This window comes from Canis lupus, chromosome 35 (assembly GCF_003254725.2).
Source record: "Canis lupus dingo isolate Sandy chromosome 35, ASM325472v2, whole genome shotgun sequence".
Classification (NCBI taxonomy): domain Eukaryota; kingdom Metazoa; phylum Chordata; class Mammalia; order Carnivora; family Canidae; genus Canis; species Canis lupus.
This window is the reverse complement of record NC_064277.1, coordinates 19244176-19265805: the sequence shown is the minus strand read 5'-3', so window position 1 is coordinate 19265805 and position 21630 is coordinate 19244176. Positions and strand designations below refer to the sequence as shown.

Genomic DNA, 21630 nt, shown 5'->3' with positions numbered 1-21630 from the left:
TTACTAATTGCAATGAGAAAAAACAGTAACTTTCCTGTGGAGAAGTCTGGCAGACACGGTCCACTGGTCCTGACTCATTACAAACTCCTCCGCCCCCGGCCCCCAATCTGATGTATTGGGAAGAACTCAAAGTACCCTTCTTGCCAAGACTGCATACAGAACCTTATTCTAATCACATCCAACAAACCCAAGTTGAGGGACATTCTACAATATAACTAATAACTCTGGTTTTCCTCAGAAGTTCACAACACAAAGGACAAGAAAAAATTGAGAAACTGTCACAGACTGAACTAGACTAAGAAGACATTACAAATAAATATAAAGTAAGAGCCTAGATCAGATCCTGGAACAGAAGGACATAAAGGGGAAAAGAGCAAAATTCAAATAAGATCTGCAGTTGAGGTAAAAGCAGTGCTCTAATGGTAACTGCCCAGTTTATAATTACAGTATAATTATCTTACATGTTAATATTAGGGGAAGGTGGGTAACAGACACGTAAACTGTAATTTTACCACTTTTCTGTAAGTCTAAATTCATTTCAAAATAGTTTTTTGAAGTATTTCTAAAATATCTGTAATTATCTAGACAGTGTATAATAGCTATCATTTTGTTTTGCCTTAAAATCATTAAGTTCTGTTAAAATATGCTTTAACTGCTGAAGCTAAAATATCTAACTAAAAAACCTAGCTCTGAAATATTTAATCAATAAAATACATTACAGTTCTCATTACCTGTAATTTCATATCCATAAGCAGCTAGTTGTCCAGCCATATATTCTCCATCTGAATTATTATGAGAACAACCCCATGTTCGCATCCAAATTTTCTGTATGCCTGGAATGGTGCTATTAAACAATCAATTAAAAAAAAAATAAGTCTCATCAGAGGATTTTCAGAACCAAAAAACACAATATGATTTCCGGGCATATTATTCAAAAGCACACAGCAATCCATTCACAATCTATTCATGAAATGCACCAACTTAATCCACAATCAAGTGTTACACCAAGCCTATAATCAAGATAAAATAACCACAGAATTCTAATTTAAGACTCTCTACATAACAAGATCTCCCTTTTTCTCCAAATTGTATCTTACATTCAGTACTACTGAAGTTCTATCACAAAGTTAAACTCCTAGAAAGAAAAATACAAACAATAGCAAAGAAAATGGTTCTAGCAACAGAAAGAAAAACTAAGTACATCCACCTGCTGACTCCTACATATTAGTTACAATCTTTATTTTATAACTTATAGATATAAATAGCCGAATCAAAACAGAAAAACTATCACCCTATAGCATCATAATTAAGTTTTTATTCCATACACAAAAATAGTTATAAAAATATAATATTTTTAGGAAGAAAGGAAAGGGCTTTCAACTTTGACTGTCATAATAATTTAAAATTAAATAGTAATTACCTTAAAGACATATTCAAAACAAATTTGATAAATTTCAGGCATTAAAATATAAGAAAAGTTTAAATTTGCAGATTTTAAAAACTTACTGTTCCAAACAAAATAATGAAGTGTATTAAAACTTTCAACACTTTCCTATCTAAACAAATGTAGGCGTATTTGTTTAGACAAACAACTGCATAATCTTTTCCGGCTAAGTTATATTAGAATTTCACTCAACTACAGACCTAATAGAATAAACAGCACATGAATTTATTTCTGCCCAATGCCTTTAGCTGATCCATAGGCATTTGTAAATTTATTAAGAAAAATGAAATACCCAAACCAACAGTGTCTCATAAGAATTACATCTTCAAGTAAAGCTTTCAATTTGGAAGTAACACAACACTATATACCAGTTACAGTAATATCATCAAGAAGATCCTGAGGCAGTGGACGTGGGGTGGGGGACTCCCACATTTGTGCTCAACAGTGCTCTTGCCCCTGTCCTCAAGAAACATGCCATCTGACATCTTTTTATTTTTTTTAAGCAATTACTATGTTAAATTTAAAACAATTCAAATAAATCTACATATCTGCTCTCAAAGGTTCAAATGATTTTCAGAAAGAGACATTACCTATATGACATAAGGGAGTACCAGTTCTTCCCTGGTAGGATACTAAACATAATTTCAAGAGCTTACCTATCGCTTGGTGGACTGTTTTCCTCTTGCAAATACTTTTGGGTATTTCGTTTTCGTGCCTTTGGAACAACGTGCTTTCGTGCGGAATGCCTATCTTGTGGCTTTAAATCTCCCTGTGACACAATATCTTCTATGTCGTCCAATAGTGTGTCACAGGATGCAGAAGGCATCTTCTCTATAGGAAAGTTATAAATGATAGAAGGACATCAGAAATCTGTTTCATGTAGCATCACCTACAAAACATTCTTGGCTGATCTTCAGTCTAATAGACCCTTTAGATTTAACCTCAGGTTTACAGAAAATGCAAAAGATAAAGGCATGCAAGGAAACAATCAGATAAATCCTACTGATAATGGGACATCCTAAGGTCCAACTGGATCTAGTCCCTCAACAGATCACTATCATGGAGAAAAAAACAGGAATGGGACTATTCATGCTTAAAGTAGACTTAAAAGCATAACAACTAAATGTAATTCAAGTTCTTGGTTATATCCTACTTTGTCCAACCAGCTGTGAGATATTTTGCAGGCAACTAGGGACATGAGAATATGAAGTGGGTGTGAGAGTATACTAGGATATTACTATAAATCATTAGGTGTAAAGTAGTCTTCTTATGTTTAAAAATCTTATTTCTGACATTGTGTACGTGATTTTACTTTTTATTTACTATTTTTAGAAATCTTTCTAGAGATACGTATTAAATATTTGGAGAATAAATATCATTATGTCTTTAATTTACTTTAAAACAATAAAAATAGAGTAAGACATATAGGAAAACATTTACAAGTCTTAAATCTAAGAAACTGGTATATTGCTGTTACTTATTCTATTCTACTTTCCTGAATGTTGACAATGTTCATAATTAAATAAAGAAAATGTGGATACTTCCAGGAGGATAGAACAGACATACTTTTCCTTATCCCCCACTAAATACAACTAAAACAATGGACATTATATAAAAAATAAACATAAGAAGACTTTGGAAGGCTGAGAGAAGAAGGTAAACTGGCTAGGGACTTTGGAACCCAAGGAACAAAACAATGGTGAGTTGCTTGGTGTTTTTTTTGCCTCCTATATCCCAGACTTGAAGCTGAAGAAGCCAGCAAACCAATAGATGCAGACAATAAAAGTCACCCACAGGGACGCCTGGTGGCTCAGTCAGTTAAGCGACTGAGAAAAATCAAATCAACCTTTTGGAAGAATCCACTAGCTGCTGCTATAAAAGCATGCACCCTCTGCTAAAGACCATCAGACAGGGAACCCTGGGTGGCGCAGCGGTTTAGCGCCTGCCTTTGGCCCAGGGTGTGATCCTGGAGACCTGGGATCGAATCCCACGTCGGGCTCCCGGTGCATAGAGCCTGCTTCTCCCTCTGCCTATGTCTCTGCCTCTCTCTCTCTCTGTGTGACTATCATAAATAAATAAAAATTTAAAAAAAAAAAAAAAAAAAAGACCATCAGACAGCACTACAATCCAGACCATCCATCTTGGACTAACTGTTCACAGTGACTGGCAACCTTTCTCTGTTCTGGTCTAACTCACTCAACTTTTGAAATGCCTATTAGCAAACAAGAGTACAAATCACTTCAAAGATTAGAGACTAGGGGCACCTGGATGGCTCAGTACATTAAGCATCTACCTTTAGCTCAGGTCATGATCCCAGGATCCTGGGATCATTGGGCTCCCTGTGCAGCAGGGAATGTGTTTCTCCTTCTACCTCTGCCCCTGCCCACCCCTCGCTCGTGCATTCTCTCTTCACTTTCTCTTTCTCAAATAAATAAAATATTTAAAAAATTAAAAAATAAAAATAAATAAAAGCCCTCCACAAAAGCCTGTTCTCTTTGCAAAGAACAAGAAAAGAGGTAGTCTAGTGAAACAGAAAACTTTTAGACAATAACAATTCTATCCCATAAAACAAAACAAAACCCACAAAACACAAAAGTATAGTCCCATCACCTGACTTCTGTTGAATCTGTAATGAGGCACCCCAATACACTGCACCAGGGTAGAATTAGAGAAGGCTAAGTACGAACCCTGCACTTCCAAATCAACCAACCAATCAATAATGAACCTCCAGCCCCATCCCAGTCAAGACCAAACTGATATACAAAATTAAATTCCTATCAAAATCCCAGCAAGAGGTTTTGTAAGCATAGATAAGATTGTTCTAAAATTTATAACAGAAAGGTAAAAAAATAAATCTGAAACAATTGCGAAAAAGGAATAGTGGGAAGAATTGGGCTGCTCAATTTTAAGACTTATTATACAGCAACAGTAATCAAGACTGTGTGGTATTGGTAGAAGAATAGAAATATGAATCACCAGAACAGAGAACCTGGAAATAGACCCACACAAATATGACCAAGTGATTTTTCACAGAAGTACAAAAGCAATTCAATGAAAGATAACCTATTACTGAAGCAATGGGACATTTATAGACCAAAAAAATGAACCTCAATCTAAGTTTCATATCTTATACGAAAATTAACTCAAAATGCATCATGAACTTAAACGCAAAATATAACACTATAAACTTTTAGGAACAATCATAAGAGAAAATCTTAGACCTAGAGCTAGGCAAAGAACTCTTAAACCTGATATCAAAAGCACAGTCCACAAAAAAACAAAAAATTAATAAATCTAGACAACACCAAAATCTGCAAAAGACCCTTTTGAGAGCATAAAAAGTCAAGCTACCAAGTGGAAGAAATTTTTTAAAAACCATCTATCTGACAAAGGACTGGTATCTAGAATTCAAAACACAATTCAAAACACAATAGTAAAGGGGTACCTAGCTGGCTTAGTTGGTGGAGCATGCATCTCTTGATCTCAGGGTTGTGAGTTTGAGCCTCATGTTGGGTGCAGAGACTACTTAAAAATAAAATCTTAAAATAAAATCACAATAGCAAAAAAAAAAAAAAAATCCAATTAGAAAATGGACAAAAGACACAAAGACATTTCACCTAAGAGGATATACAGAAGGCAAATAAGCAAATTTGAAGACAGTCAACATTACTCCCATCAGAGAAATATAAACTTAAACCACAATAAGGTATCACTACACACCTATCAGAATGACTAAAAGAAAAAAAATGACAACACTAAAAGCTGACAAGGATGTATAGAAACTGACCACTCACACAATCTTAATGGGAACATCAAATAGCATAACCACTCTGGAAAACAGTTTGGCACTTTCTTAAAAAACTCATCATGTAACTACCATGTAACCTGGCAATTATACTTCTGAGGGTTTATCCAAGAGAAATAAAGACATATATTTCCACAAAAGCCTAAACACAAATGTTTGTAACACCTTTCTTTATAATAGTCAAACCCAGATGCCCTTCAGTGGGTGGAATAGTTAAACAAACTGTAGTACATCCATACCACAGAATACTGCTCAGCAATAAAGTTTTCCATTGATAGGTACAACAACCTGGATGACTCTCCAGAGAATTATGCTACATAAACAGAGCCAAGCCCAAAAGGTTACATACTCTGGTTACATTTATATAACATACTTGAGGCTGAAGTTAACAAAATAACAGAAATGGGAAACACAACAGAGGTTACCAGGGACTAAGCAGAGGATGGGCAAGAGGTAAGTGAATGTGACTATAAAAAGGCAACATAAGAGATCCTTGGAGTGATGGAAATGTTGTTCTACATCCTATCAATGTCAGTATCCTGGCTGTGATACTATTTTACAGTTTTGTAAGATGTTACCATCAGGGAAAACTGGATAAACCTTACAGCATCTCTACATAATTTTTATTACTGTAAGTGAATCTACAGTTATGTGAAAATAATTAAGAAAAAAATTATCTGGAAAGAAAAAGGAATATATTTGAGTACACTACTGAAAATACTACTACTATGTTCAGACATGAATGAAGCCAAGTGCTTCACAAGGTCATTCATTAACCATTAGCAACTCCTTGAGTTTGGTGGCGTTACTATCCTCACTTTAAGGAGCCATCTGAGGGGCGCCTAAGTGGCTCAGTTAAGTGGCTGCCTCTGGCTCAAGTCATGATCCCAATGTCCCAGGATCAAGCCCCACATCGGGCTCTCCCTCTCCCTCTTCCTGCTGCTCCCCGTTTGTGCACTCTTTCTCTGTCAACTGAATAAAATCTTTAAAAAAACAAAAAATAATAAAGAGCCATCTGAAACAGAGAAGCTGACTTACCCAAAGAAGTACAACCATGCCAAATGAACCTAAGCCCATTTGCTGTGCAGCACCTGACTGCCTACCTAATGTAGGTACAATGAATGAATGACCACTATTCCTCATCTGGGTTGCCCACACCAGTATTAGGGATCTTAATACTCTCTGTTGGTCTCAGCCTAACAAATGTTCCCTCTCTTCATTTGCCAGATCCCAATCTTTTCATCAACAACTTTCAATTAACAGAGCAGCTTCTAGCCAGGATCATTTTGTGACCTTTACTGTAATGCACTCTTTACAACTATGACAAATTATGCCTCGTAAATCAGACAAATCTGTGTTCAAAGCTCAGCTCCTTTTACATTGGGAGTAACAGTAAAAAATGAGAAATAATGTAATCTAATAATGTAGTTAATACGTACACCACACAGTCGTCGTGGGGCTGCCAATCACAGGCCTCCTCCTTCCCTAGACAAAGGAGTGGGACACATGACCAAAGCCTTTAAAGTAACCTAACCTATCCTCCTGACCACAACAATTGGTTCAGGGGTGGACATGACAAGCCCAGCCAATGAAAATCATCAAGAGGACTTCTATGGCAGAGCTAACAGAAAGATGAAAGATGGCTTCCCCTTTCACTGAAGTGGCTAAGTGGGGAGGATGTCAAACTGATGATGCTGGAGGCCGTGTTGCCTGCCATAGGACAGAAGCTACATAAGGAATTAAGCTTAATAAAAGCTGGAGAGAGAAAGACCCATAACTGACATTATTTGAGCACCTGGATCAAAGCCCTGCTCTGCCCAGTCATGCGAGCCAGTAAGTTCCCTTTCTGGCTTAAATTAGTTTAAATTGGGTTTTTTGCTCTTGCAAACAAGAGCCCTGGCCAACTCAGCAAATTAGAGAAGGGGCAATGAAGTAGGTTAGTCTTTCCAAAATTGGTTCTATTTATTTGAAATATTAAATGATCAGTGAAAAAAATGGTTTTGTGGTCAAATATATTTAGGAAACTCTGCCTCCACAGAGATACCCAGTATTCATTAGTAGAGCAAAGACTGAAAAACTGCAGTAAAGAACCTAAAACTCATTTATCTTAGGAATCTTCTGAAAATTAATTTCTCACAGATCTTAATGAGGCTAAAGATGGTACCAAAAACAGAAGGCCTGAATGAAGTAGACCCTCAGATCCCCTCCCACATTCTGCACAGATGGATAACTTCCTTCTTTTACAGGGAAATGGTTCTCTGCCCATGTACTCTCCCCACCAATCTGTTCCTGTGAATGAATAGTCCACACCACCCCCCACCCAAGAACAATCCTACTCTGATTTACTCAAGCAGAGTCCCAGCAATGATTCCTCTTCCTGTATCATCACTATCTCTCTACCAAATCATTACTATCTAGATATAAACATGCTGTTATTTCTCCCACTGAAAAAACAAAAACCGTATCTTGACCCCACTTCCTCCCCTTACTATCCCGATGGTATTTCCCTTGAAGAAAAACTCCTTGTCCATTTGCAACAACGTGGATACAACTAGAGTGTATTATACTAAGTGAAATAAGTCAGCCTCAGAAAGACAAATACCATAGGATCTCACTCATATGTGGGATTTAAGAAACAAAACAAACAAGCAAAGGGGGTAAAAAAGAGATAAAGAGACAAACTAAGAAACAGACTCTTAACTCTAGAGAAAAATCTGATGGCTACCAGAGGGGTGTTGGGGGAATGGGTTAAAGAGGTGATGGGGGATGAAGGAGAGCACTTATGGTGATAAGCACCAGATGTTTTATAAAAGTTTTGAGTCACTAAATTGTACCCCTGAATCTTATATTACACTGTATGTTAATTCAATGGAATTTAAATAAAAACTTTAAAAAAAAAAAAAAAGAGAAACTCCTGCAAGTTCCAAATCAAGATGGTGATGTAGGAAGACTCTGAACTTACCTCCTCCACAGAACACACCAAATTACACCTATTAATAGAACAACTCCTCCTGAAGAACTGCAGGCTGACTGAGCAACTACTGAACAACTAAACAGAATGGCAGGAGAACAGCAGGAAAGACAGAGTCATGGTAACAGGGAACCCCCAACCCCAACACTGTGAGTTGCATGGGGAAGGGACAGTACTAAAGGACCAGGAACAGATCCCTCTGTCCTTGGGTACAATTTAAAAAAAAAAAAAAGGAAAAAAAACACACAGTTTACAGGAGCAACTAGCAAGGGCACCTGGGTCCCTCAGTTGATTAACTGTCTGCCTTCAGCTCAGATCATGATCCCAGGATCCTGGGATCGAGCCCACATAGGGTTCCCTGCTCAGCAGGGAATGTGTTTCTCCCTTTCCCTCTGCCCCTCTCCTACTCATGCTCTATCGCTCTCACTTGTGCCCTCTCTCAAATAAATAAAATCTTAGGAAAAAAAAAAAAAAAGCAACTAGCAGCATATAAAAGAGACAACACTAAAACTCTGCCAAGCAGCAGAGGAGCTGCAGGACAGGTCTTCAGGTCAGAGGCACTGGGGACTACAAAGTTGATGCTCTCCCCTCACCTTTACAGCCCAGATCAGAACAGGGTCCAGACGCCACAGTAGGCGAGTCCAATTTCCCCAATGACACTGTGATTTCAGGAAGCACAGGATCCACAGACTCACATCAGCCCCAGACCCACTAGAACACAGGAAAAAAAGCCATGACTGAAAAGGGCCAAGGAACTGCAGGAATAGTCTCTCCCTCTCCACCTCAAAAGGCAAGGCTGGCAGAAGAGATTGGTTGCCATAAGAAGTGGATTCCAACACCCTAACTGGAGGGTCCCAATGCCATAATTGGCAAGTCCAGTCGTCACAGGGAGCTTGTGACCTCAGGGAACCCAGTTCCACAAGCCTCCCAGCTGCCCTGTGGTGACAGGGCAAAGAAAACAAGCTGCAGGTTCATGTTTTGTGTGTGTTTTAATTTTGACTATTTAACTTTATAAAATTTGGCTTATTTTCCTTCTATTTTTTTTCTTTTTGGTTTTGTTTTCTTTCTTGTTCTTTTTCCTTCTTTTTTTCTTCTCCCTTTTTTCTCCTTTTTTTTTCTTTTTAAAATTTTTTGGCTTATCCTTTCTGTAAAAAGCCATGGTTTGAAAGAGTAACTAGGCACATACACCACGGCTCCAGCCAGACAGCAAGCACACACAGTCTGCATAGAGGTCACCATACACAAGACTACTCTTTCAGCTTCTGGAGAACTAACCGTTTTGCCCAATCCACACAAACACAGAAGTCAAGCAAAATGGGGAGACAGAGGAATATGCTCCAAAAGAAAAAAACAAGAAAAAAAATCAATAAAATAATTAACTGCAACAGACTTAAAAAATATGCCTGAAAAACAATTTAAAGGATCATAAAGGTACTCACTGGGCTGGAAAAAAAAGAGTGGAAGAACTCGCTGAGACCTTCAGTGAAGAGACAGAAAATATTTTAAAGAGCCAATCTGAGCTGAGCATACAACCAAAATAAAAAACACACCGATGGAATCAACAATAGGTTAGAGGATCTGAAAAACATATCAGCAATCTTGGGTACACAAGCTGAACAACAGAGAGAAAAAAAATTCTTATAAAATGATGAAAAATTAAGAGATCTCTTGGATAACACCAAGTGAATAACCATTCATATTAGAGGAGTCTCTTTTTTCAGCAGAAATTTTGCAGGCCAGAAGAGCGGGGCATGATATACTTAAAGTGCTGAAAGGGAAAAGCTCACAACCAATAATATTCTACACAGCAAGATTATCATTCAGATTCAAAGGAGAGATAGAGTTTCCCAGACAAACAAAAGATAAAGGAGTTTATCCCCACTAAGCCATCACGAAAAATGTTACAGGAACTTTTTTAAGTGGAAAAGAAATGGACATACTTAGACATAAGAAAAAGATGTAAAATATCACAACATATACATAAAATGTGGAGCAGGAAGTAAAAAGAGAAAGAAAAAGGAAAAAGATTTTTTCCTTTTTTTTTTTTAGAATGTGTTTAAACTTAAATGACCATCAAATTAGTAGGAACTGCTCTTACTTACCATGTTATATATGAACTTCCGGGTAACCACACACCTAACCTACAACAGATACACAAAAAATAAAGAGAAAGAAGGCCAAACAAAATACTACAGATACACATCAATCTCTCAAAGAAAGAGAGCAAGAGAAGAAAGGAACAAAGAACTACAAAAACAACCAGAAAACAAATTCTTTGAATGGCAGTAAGTACACACTTATCAATAATTACTTTAAATATAAATGGTCTAAATGTTCCAATCAAAAGACAGAGAGAATGTATTCTTTTTTAACATTTTATTTATTTGACAGACAGCAAGAGAGCACAAGCAGGGGGAGCAGCAGAGGGAGAAGGAGAAGCAGACTTCATACTGAGCAGGGAGCCTAAATGTGGGGCTTAGTCCCAGGACCCTAAGATCAAAGCTGAAACCAAGAGTCAAACACTTAATCAACTGAGCCACTGAGGTGCCCCGAGAATGTATTAAAAGAGAGAGCATCTGGGCACGTGGGTGGCTCAGTTTATTGAGCACCCAACTTTTGCTTTCAGCTTAAGTTACCATCTCAGGGTCCTGTGATCGGGCCCCAGGTCAGGGTCCATGCTCAGTGGAGATTCTGCTTGTCCCTCTCCCTCTGTTCCTCCCCCTGCTTGCTTGCATTTGCCCTCTAACAGATAAATAAAATCTTAAAAAAAAAAAAGACCCATCTATATGCTGCCTATAAGAGACTCACCACAAATCTAAAGACACATACAGACTGAAAGTAAAGGGATGGAAAACATTTGCCATGCATACAGAAGCCAAAAGGAAAAAAAAAAAAAAAAAGCTAGGATAGCAATACTTATATCAGACAAAATAGACAAAACAACAACTATAATAAAAAACAAAGGACGTTACATAACAACAAAGGGATCAATCTAACAAGAGGATAAAATGATTGTTAAGTATCTGTGCACCCAACACCAAAGCACCTAAACAGATAAAGCGATTATTAGTAGATACAAAGAGAAAAATTAATGGTAATACAATAGTAGGAGACCTTAACACCTCACTTACATCAACTGATATATCATCTAGACAGAAAATCAACAAGGAAACAATGTATCTGAATGACACAATGGACCAGATGGACATAACAGATACATAATATTCCATCCAAAATCACAGAATACACACTTTCTTTCCAAGTGCACATGGAACATTCTCCAGAATAGATAACATATTAGGCCCAAAAAGACAAGTCTCAATAAGTTTAAGAAGACTGAAATGATATCATGCATCTTTTCCAATTACAATGGTAAAAAACTAGAAATAAATCAAAAGAAAAAAACTGGAAAAAAAACACACACATGGAGACTAAAGAACATGTTGTTTAGGGGCACCTGGGTGGCTTAGTCAGTTAAGCATCTGCCTTTGGCTCTGGTCATGAGCTCAGGGTCCTGGCGAGCCCCACACTGGGCTCCCTCCTTGATGGAGAATATGTTTCTCCCTCTGCTCCTCCCTCTTCTTGTGCATGTGTTCTCCCTCTCTCTCTCTCTCTCTCTCTCTCTCTTTCAAATAAGGAAATCTTTAAAAAAAAAAAAAAGAAATTTAGGGATCCCTGGGTGGTGCAGCGGTTTAGTGCCTGCCTTTGGCCCAGGGCGCGATCCTGGAGACCCAGGATCGAATCCCACGTCAGGCTCCGGGTGCATGGAGCCTGCTTCTCCCTCTGCCTGTGTCTCTGCCTCTCTCTCTCTCACTGTGTGCCTATCATAAATAAATAAATAAAAAATAAAAAATAAAAGAAATTTAAAAAATACATGAAGACAAATGAAAATGAAAAAACAGTCCAAATTCTATGGGACACAGCAAAAGCAGTTCTAAAAGGGAAGTATATAGCAATACAGGCCTACCTCCAGCAACAGAAAACTCAATCTAACTTTATCCCTATATGAACTAAAAAAAAAAAAGAACAAAGCCCAAAATGAGAAAAAAAGAGATAGCAAAGATCAGAGCAGAAATAAAAGACATAGAGACTAAAATAACATAAAAAAAAAGATCAATGAAACCAAGAGGTAGTTCCTAGAAAAAATAAAATTGAAAAAAGGCAAAAGGGCCCAAATAAATAAAATGAGAAACTAGAGAGATGTAACAACTGACGCCACAGAAATACAAAGGGTTATAAGAGAATACTATGAAAAACTACATGCTAACAAAATGAACAACCTGGAAAATAAATTCCTAGAAACATACAATCTTCCACACTGAACCAAGAAGAAATAGGTAACCTGAATAGACCAATTACGAGTAATGAAACTGAATTGGTAATCAAAACACTACCAAAAAATAAAAGTACAAGGCCAGCTGGGTTCATGAGCGAACTCTACAAGACACTTAAGAACAATTAATACCTACTCTCCTCCAACTATTCCAAAAAGCAGAAAAGGAAAGCTTCCAAATACATTTCATGAGGCTACCCTGATACCAAAACCAAAGACACCACAAAAAAAGGACATTATCTTTGATGAACATAGATGCCAAATTCTCCACAAAATATTAGCAAACCTGGGACACCTGAGTGGCTCAGCGGTTGAGCGCTTGCCTTTGGCTCAGGGTGTGATCCCGGATTCCCAAGTTCGAGTCCCACATCGGGCTCCCTGCATGGAGCCCACTTCTCCCTCTGCCTGTGTCTCTGCCTCTCTCTCTGTGTCTCTCATGAAAATATAAAACCTTAAAAAAAAAAATTAGCAAACCTCATAAAAAGATCATTCACTTCATTCACTTCAATCAAATGGGTTTATTCCTAGGATGCCAGGATGGTTCACTTCATTCACTTCAATTAAAAAGATCATTCACTTCAATCAAATGGGTTTATTCCTAGGATGCCAGGATGGTTCAATACTCACAAATCAATCCACGTCATGAACCACATCAACATAACAAAGGATAAAAATCATATGATCAACTCAATAGATACAGAAAAAGGTATTTGACAAGATTCAACATCCATTCATGATAAAAACTCTCAACAAAATGGAATTAGAGGGAACATACCTAAACATAATAAAGACCATATATGGGGCAGCCCCTGTGGCGCAGCGGTTTAGTGCGGCCTGCAGCCTGGGGTATGATCCTGGAGGCCTGGGATCGAGACCCACGTCGGGCTCCCTGCATGGAGCCTGCTTCTCCCTCTGCCTGTGTCTCTGCCTCTCTCTCTCTCTCTCTGTGTGTGTGTCTCTATGAATAAATAAATAAATAAAAATCTAAAAATAAATAAAGTTTAAAAAAAAAAAAGACCATATATGAAGGATTAAACCCACAGCCACGGGAAGTGAAAATTTTCCCTCTAACGTTAGGAACAAGACATGGATGTCCATTCTTGCCACTTTTATTCAAAATAGTACTGGAAGTCCTAGCTACATGAGTCAGACTAGAGAAGAACGTAAGTGGCATCCATGTTGGTAAAGAAGAAGTTAAGCTGACATTGTACACAGAAGACATGGTTCAGTTTTGGAAGACAGTATGTTTGTAGATGCATCTCCTAAGGCGAGAGAAACAAAAAAACTAACTACTGGAACTGTATCAAATAAAAAGCTTTTGCACAGCAAAGGAAATCACCACCAAAACAAAAAGGCAACCTAATGAATGGGGAAGATATTTGCAAAATGATATATCCAATAAGGGGTAACATACAAAATATATAAAAAACTCCTACATCTCAACACCAAAAAAAAAAAAAAAAAATTCAATTAAAACATGAGTAGAGGACCTGGATAGACACTTTTCTGAAAACAAACAGATGGCCAAGAGACACATGAAATGATGCTCAATATCATTCATCATCAGGGAAGTGCAAATTGAAACCTCAGTGAACTACCACCTCACACCTGCTAGAATGCCTAAAATCAAGAAGACAAAAATGAACAAGTTACTGGAGAGGATGTGAAGAAAAAGGAACCCTTGTGTGCTGTTGGTAGGAATGTAAATTGGTGCAGCCACCATGGAAATGAGTATGGAGGTTCCTCAAAAAATAAAAAATAGAAACATCACATGATCTAATAAATCCACTATTGGGTACTTACACAGGGAAAACGAAAACACTAATTCAAAAAGATATATGCACCCTATGTTTATTGCAGCATAATTTACAATAACCAAGACATCAACTCCTGCATAGATCATTGCCATAGTCAGTCTCCCTACTTTCTACCCTTAATTCCCAAAGGACATTTCAGCACAGGAGCCAGGGATTCCTTTAAAACTTAACTTCATCCCAAGCTTCAAACCAAAACCTGAGAATCGTATTCCATCTCGGAGTAAAAAACCAAAATCGCTGCAAAGATCTGCAAGGACATATATAATCAGCCTCCTGTCACCTCTCTGACCCTCTTTCCTATCATTCCCCCTCTCCTTCCACTCGACCAACACATGGATGGGCTTCTTTGCTAGTTCATAGTGACCAGTACACCCTCATCCCCAGTACACATCTCAGTCTTGCCTGGGATGCCTTCAGAACTTTGTTCAAACATCACGTGAAATCTTTCTAAGCAACTCCCACCTCACCGTGTATACACACATGCTTGCCTGCCATCCCCCTTCCCTGCCTTGTTTCCTTACCACAGCAATTCCATTACTCGCTTAGACGTTTTCATTAGTTCTTGGTATCTCTTTCTACTAAAATATGTACTCCATGAAGATAAAGGATTTGAAGTTGTTGTTTTACTGGGAGAGAGATCTGATCTAAGTGTGCGTATGAAGAGGGGGAGGCGCAGAGGAAGAGAGAATCCCAAACAGGCTCCGTGCTCAGTACAGAGATGGACACAGGGCCCAATCTCACAACTCCAAGACCATGACCTGAGCGGACATCAAGAGTCTGATGTTTAACCAATTGAGTCACCCAGGCGCCCCAAAGGTAAAGGTTTTTGAGTGCTCTGTTCACTGCCTTATCCCAAGTGGTGACTAAAAGACATCTAGCACATTGCAGGTTCTCAAGAAATTTTTTTTTTTTTACGTAGATGACCCGATCTAACAAGATAGGGCCCCTGGCTACTCCCTCTGTCCCAACTGTACTAATCCTTTTAGATCTTCTCTGAGCATGCCAAACAAGTCTCTGACTCACAGGTCTTCACACTTGTTTGTTTTTTCTGTGTGGAATATCATCCCCTAAATATTTGTATGGCTTGCTGACCACTTGTCTAATCAAATGACACCTCTTCAGAGAGGCCTTTCCTAACCACATCTAAAATAACCACCCAGAGTCCAAGCATCCACACACATTCACAATGACCTCTAACCTGACACCATAACTGCAGAACAGAATTCCATCTTTCGCACTGCAGTATAAGCTCCATAAGGAACAAAGGCATTACCTCTGTTTTACCACTCTACCTATGACACCTAGAACAATGTCTGGCATAGAGCTGGCACACAGTAGTTGTTGACCAAATGAATGAATTAATAAAATGCTCACGGCAAATTGAGCTAGTCTCTCTATAACAGAGGAAGAAATTCTTAAACTGGATGATAGGTTGAAACAAATAGCTAGTAACTCCTAGAGTTTCTTCTATCACTATAGTCTATGAAATAAATAAGGTGAGGGAGAAAGATTAAGACCAGGTAGTGTCTTCAAATGTTACCCAAGACCTACTGAAGGATTCTGAACTGAAGAACCCATTAAAAGCCCTATTTTTTCACTAACATCATTTTTACATCTCATACAGCATTGTGCATGGATCCAAAGGGAAAGAGAACAGAAAAAGAGGAGATGGGTCTCCTGAAATAGACACAATATCACATAGTGAAGGAAGTAGGAAACATTGCTAAGCCTCTCATTTTATGGAACTGAAATCCAGAGAAAGAAAAAGATTTGTACAATGATAGAGCTAGAATTAGAACCCAGGCCTTCTCTCAACACCAAGCTCCCCCACCTATAGCTCTGCCCAATGGGAAAGCCCAAACCATGTAAGAGTCCAATGCAACGCTAAGAAATAAACACAATCCAGAAAAAGAGGCCAAAGAAAAACAGGCACTCAAGAAATGCAAATAGCCAATAAGCACTGGAAATAATGCTCGAGCACGACTAATAGCAACTGTTTAAAGACTATATTATTTTTTGTCTACCCTACTGATAAAAAAAAATAACAACAGCAACAACAAAAGTCCTATTGTTGGCTGAAAGTATAGTAAAACTGGTAGATCCTTTCTGGAAGGTGTTCTAGCAATACCTATCAAACTTTAAAACATATATATCCTTTGACCCAGCAATTCCATTTCTAGACATTCATTTTAGAGAAAGGAGATAAAAATAAAGCAGAGGATGGTAAATCTGGCTGCATATCATAAGCACGTTAGAACAATCTCACTCATCATTAATAAAATTTTTACTTACAACAAACTGGTAGAAGGAATTGTAAGTCCTCAGAAATTTATAAATGAGTAATAAGGAAATGAAAGTTTGAGACAAAAAAGAAAGCAAGACAATATTTAAGGGAACAAGTTCATGAAGTCTTTGTTCAAAAGATAGAGGAATTCAAGTTTGAGAAAGGGAATAAAAATCTGCAGCGGTTTAGCGCCGCCTGCAGCCCGGGGTGTGATCCTGGAGACCCGAGATCGAGTCCCACGTTGGCCTCCCTGCGTGGAGCCTGCTTCTCCTTCTGCCTGTGTCTCTGCCTCTCTCTCTCTCTCTGTATGTGTCTCTATGAATAAATAAATAAATCTTTAAAAAAAAATCTTCAGTGAAAAGGGAGATACTGAAAATGATGAAAGGAAAAATGAAAAAAATATCCTACAGTAGTGTTACTTCCATGTGATTTATTAGGAGAGCTAATAAAGAAGTATCAAAGTAGTCTCATTCTGAATTAGAATCTCCAAGAGTGGAATTTAAGGACATTAATGCAAAACCTGCCCAGGTAATTCCATCCTTGATTGAAATCCACCATTCTCCCAGAGTGACGTTCTCAATCTTGAGTGCACTGTATTCACCTGAGTAGCTTTTGGAAATTGCCAACAATTGAGGGGTGCCTGGGTGGCTCAGCTGGTTGATCCTGAGGTCCTGGGATGGAGCCCCGCATCAGGCTGCCTGCTCAGCAGGGGTCTGCTTTCTCCCTCTGCCTTTCAACCTCTAGCTGCAACACCTCCCCTCTCTCTCTCTCTCTCTCTCTCTATCCCAAGTAAACAAATAAAAAGATCTTTAAAAATTTTACCCTCAGGGCAGTTGAATCAATCATGAGGAATAAGGGTGCCTAGCAGGCTCTGCAGGTAGAGGGCAGTACTCTTGATCTCAGGGTCATGAGCTGGAGCCCCACATTGGGGGCAGAGATTACTTAAAAAAAAAAAAAATCTTGGGGGAAAAGATCCTGCGAACTGATAAACTGTCCAGCAGTTCTCATGTGTGTAGCCATATTGTAAACTACAGTTCTACACCAGTAGTTTTCATCATGGTTCCCAGCTAGGATGATTAGCATCACTGGGAAGCTTGGAAGAAATGATAATTCTTGGGCTCCACTCCAGACCTACTGAATCAGATACTCTGAGTAAAACCCAGCAATCTTTAACAAGCCCTCCAGGTGATCGTGATGTGCACTAAAGTTTGAAAATTTTTATCCTATTCTTTCATAACATACCTCACATACCAAAATTAACTCAAAATGAACCACAGACCTAAATTTGAAAGCTAACCCTATAAAAGTCTTAGAAGAAAACATAGATGTAAATATCCATGATGTTAGATTAAGCATTCTTGGTTTCTTAGTTATGACACCAAAAGCACAAGCAACAAAAGAAAAAAACACTGGACTTCACCAAAACTAAAAATTTTTATGATTCAAAGGACAACACCATCATGAAAGTGAAAGGACAATTCATACAATTAGAGAAGATATTTGCAAATCATGTCTCTTTTTAATAATTTTTGTTCTCCATTTTATGTTCTCATTCATTTGGGGAATATAAATAATAGTGAAAGGGAATATAAGGGAAGGGAAAAGAAGTGTGTGGGAAATATCAGAAAGGGAGACAGAACATAAAGACTCCTAACTCTGGGAAACGAACTAGGGGTGGTGGAAGGGGAGGAGGGCGGGGGGTGGGGGTGAATGGGTGATGGGCACTGAGGGGGGCACTTGACGGGATGAGCACTGGGTGTTATTCTGTAAGTTGGCAAATTGAACACCAATAAAAAATAAATTTATTATATAAAAAAATAATTTGTGTTCTTTTTATTTTTTTAAAGATTTTATTTATTTACTCATGAGAGACACAGAGAGGCAGAGACACAGGCAGAGGGAGAAGCAGGCTCCATGCAGGGAGCCCGATGTGGGACTCGATCCCAGGATCCCCGGGGGGTCAAGATCTGAGCCAAAGGCAGATGCTCAACCGCTGAGCCACCCAGGCATCCCGCAAACCATATTATCTGATAAACATCCAGTGTCAGAATGCAAGCATTACACAAGTCAACAATAAAAAGACAACTCAGTGCAAACATGACAAAAGATACGAATACATCTTTCTCCAAAGAAGGTATACAAATGGCCAATAAGCATATGAAAAGAGGTCAGCATCATGAACTATAAGGGAAACGCAAATCAAAACCACAATGACAGGGATCCCTGGGTGGCTCAGCGGTGGTTTAGCGCCTCCCGAAGCCCAGGGCCTGATCCTGGAGTCCCGGGCTTGAGTCCCACGTCGGGCTCCCTGCATGGAGCCTGCTTCTCCCTCTGCCTGTGTCTCTGCCTCTCTCTGTGTGTGTGTTTCTAATGAATAAATAAAATAAAATCTTTAAAAAAAAAAAAAAAAACACAATGACATACCACTCCAGACCCACTAAAATAGATATAAAAGCATCAACTACTATGTAGATTAGACCACCCAGAAAGAAAAAGGTTTAATAACCAAGCCCTGAGGGTCTCCAAATGTAACCGCCAAGTAGAAGAGAACCAGCGTATAACAGAGACCAAGAAGCAGCAACCAGAAAAGGAGAAAATCGGTAGGTGACAGAAGGCGACGGAAGAGAAGATGTCGATGAGGCCGGGAAGGTCAATGCTCTTGAATGAAGCGAAGAGCTAAAGCCAACGAAAATGTCTCTTAGACTCAGGGCTATGGCATCATATGGAAAAGAGGCTATTTCCATACAACGAGGGTGGCAACGTTACTAGGAAAGCGGGCTGCCTTTCTGAACGTTCCGATGTGCAACGCTCCACTCCAGCATGGAAGGTTCGAGATAAAGGAGTACCTTGATCACCTAACTGATCACCTTGACCAGTTAGCCTCAAGTCGTCTGGAAAGTCTGGAAAATAGAAACGGATTAGAAAAAAGCGAGCTCCCAACAAGTTCACAGAACCACGGTAAAGGGAAAATAGAAAAATAAAAGGCACTGGCGCGCCTCGCCAACTTCAGTTGGAAACACAACCCTACGTAACTGCGAAAGCCTCGTCCCATCCCGCAAACTCGGCTCAGGAAGTGTGAGACCCCCCGGGATCCGACGCGGCCGGAAGGAACGAGGTCGCCCGCACACCCGGCGGCCCGCCCTGCGCTGCGACCCTCGAGCGACGCCTGCGTCCTCCCTCCGGCAGCCCCGGCCCCCGCGGCCAAGTCTCCTTTCAACTACGAAACAAGCCAGCAAACGGCCCGAGAGTGGCCGACACTGGAGAAACAGAGCTCCGCCGTTAAAGGAACTCTAGCGGCACGCTGCCCCACGCCGACGCACCCGCCACGCTCGCCGAGAGATGGGGAAACCGCACACCAGCCCGAGGAGACGATCCACACGCCGTCCTCCGGATGCGGGAAGCCCTTCAGCTGGAGCGCGCCATGACACGTACGTCCCGCCACGCCTCTGTGCGCATGCTCGGCGACGGAGGCCCGGAGACGGCAAACTGCATCGTCGCCGAAAGCGCGAGTTCGGGCCGCACTTATTTTGGGGAAAGATTATCCTTGGAATTCCTTGGCTTGCGAGAGTGAAAGCTGACAGCAACACCTCAGGTTCTTAGAATCGATGAATAGCTATCCTCTGCTGAACTCTTGCTATGTGTCAGGCACAGGCACCGTATTAACCACGTAACATAAACATTCTCTCCCAACTTACTGTTTTTGTTTTTTTTTTTAAGATTTTATATTTTTTTTGATTCGTGGCACACCGAGGCAGAGGGAGGGAGAAGCACACTCCCTGCAGGGAGCCCGATGCGGGACTCCATCCCAGGACTCCGGGATCAACATCTGGGCCACCCAGGTGCCCCCACCTTATTATCATTATCATTATTATTTATTATTATTATTATTATTATTATTATTATTATTATTATTTTACGAAAGAGGATACGGAGGGGTAAGTGCTTGCCTCAAGTTACTCTGCTCGTAGTGACAGTCCTCTGTGCTGAGCTCAACTTTGCCCAACTCTGAAAGAACCTGCTCATTTCATTACATTTTACTTTCTTCCTCAACGTGTGGTGAAAAGTGGTCACATTGGGAAAGAGAGTAGAAAAGGACAAAATCCAATTGGATTAAGCCGTGTAGACCGTTTAACACCAAGCAAGGTTTTGGGGGGGGGTTGTTTGTTTGTTTGTTTGTTTGTTAATGCTTCGAAGACATTTTAGCAGAAAGGAGTTTCATGGACTTGACTGATTCTGACCTATTGCTTCCATGTGTTTTCTCACTTTATCATTGTTTACCCAAAACGTTGTGCTTGACCTTGTTTCCTGAAAGAGCATCTCTGCTTTAAAAAATGGAGACAGTTGGCCATGAAAAAGAAGACAGAAATAGTGAGCTCTATTCCAGGGGCAATTCCTTCTGATTGCAATGCCATCCTTTGCTCACCATAGCCATGAGAAATCTAAACTGTGCCCCAAAGTCCACTGCAGTCCTTACCCAGCAAATCAGAATTGTACATTTACGTTGCCCCATCTCTTTCTCTGTAATCCCGCTGCCTAGCACATAGTCTTCCACTTAATGGCCTGCCCATAACCATACCTTGAACAAAGACTGACTCATTCCACCCCTTTTCTCCCAAGACCTAGTTGAGTTCACTTAAAGAAATTTTACTAAGTGCACACCACATGACCTCAAGCACCATGCTGGACGCTAGAGCTAAAAAGGGGGAGGGAGACCACTCTCTACCTCAAGGATACATCAAGGGTATAGTTTCCGTAGAGAAGAGCCATCACTGTGGAAGATGAATACACAGAAACCTGTGGAGTAGAAAGGGGGATTCCTCCTCTTACATAAGGGGGTTGAGACTCCCCAGGGGAGATTAAGAGAAATAGAAAAGGCATTCCAAGCTGGTGAGATAGTAAAAGCAAATGCATGGAGACTTGAAATTATAAACTCTTGTATATTCTAAAAGCAAAAAGAGTAAAGGTGGATGATGGTA

General features: G+C 39.6%; 1 protein-coding gene across 7 annotated transcripts in view; it reads right to left on the bottom strand.

Moving 5' to 3' along the window:
- The window catches only part of CDKAL1 (CDK5 regulatory subunit associated protein 1 like 1), a 663852-nt gene extending 643724 nt beyond the window's left edge, over positions 1 to 20128 (bottom strand). For 2 of the 7 annotated variants that reach the window (XM_025443483.3, XM_049106016.1), the window contains exons 1-3: positions 19501 to 19535; positions 2101 to 2275; positions 732 to 844 (exon numbers count right to left, since the gene is read on the bottom strand). In XM_025443483.3, coding sequence (XP_025299268.1) covers positions 732 to 844; positions 2101 to 2270 — 283 coding nt within the window. In that variant the 5' untranslated portion in view covers positions 2271 to 2275; positions 19501 to 19535. Of the gene's footprint in view, positions 1 to 731; positions 845 to 2100; positions 2276 to 8813; positions 8932 to 19500; positions 19555 to 19974 lie in introns of those variants that run through there. The other 5 variants (XM_025443470.3, XM_025443473.3, XM_025443462.3 and 2 more) reach the window with 5 other exon arrangements.
- Between the last annotated feature and the right edge of the window lie 1502 nt (positions 20129 to 21630).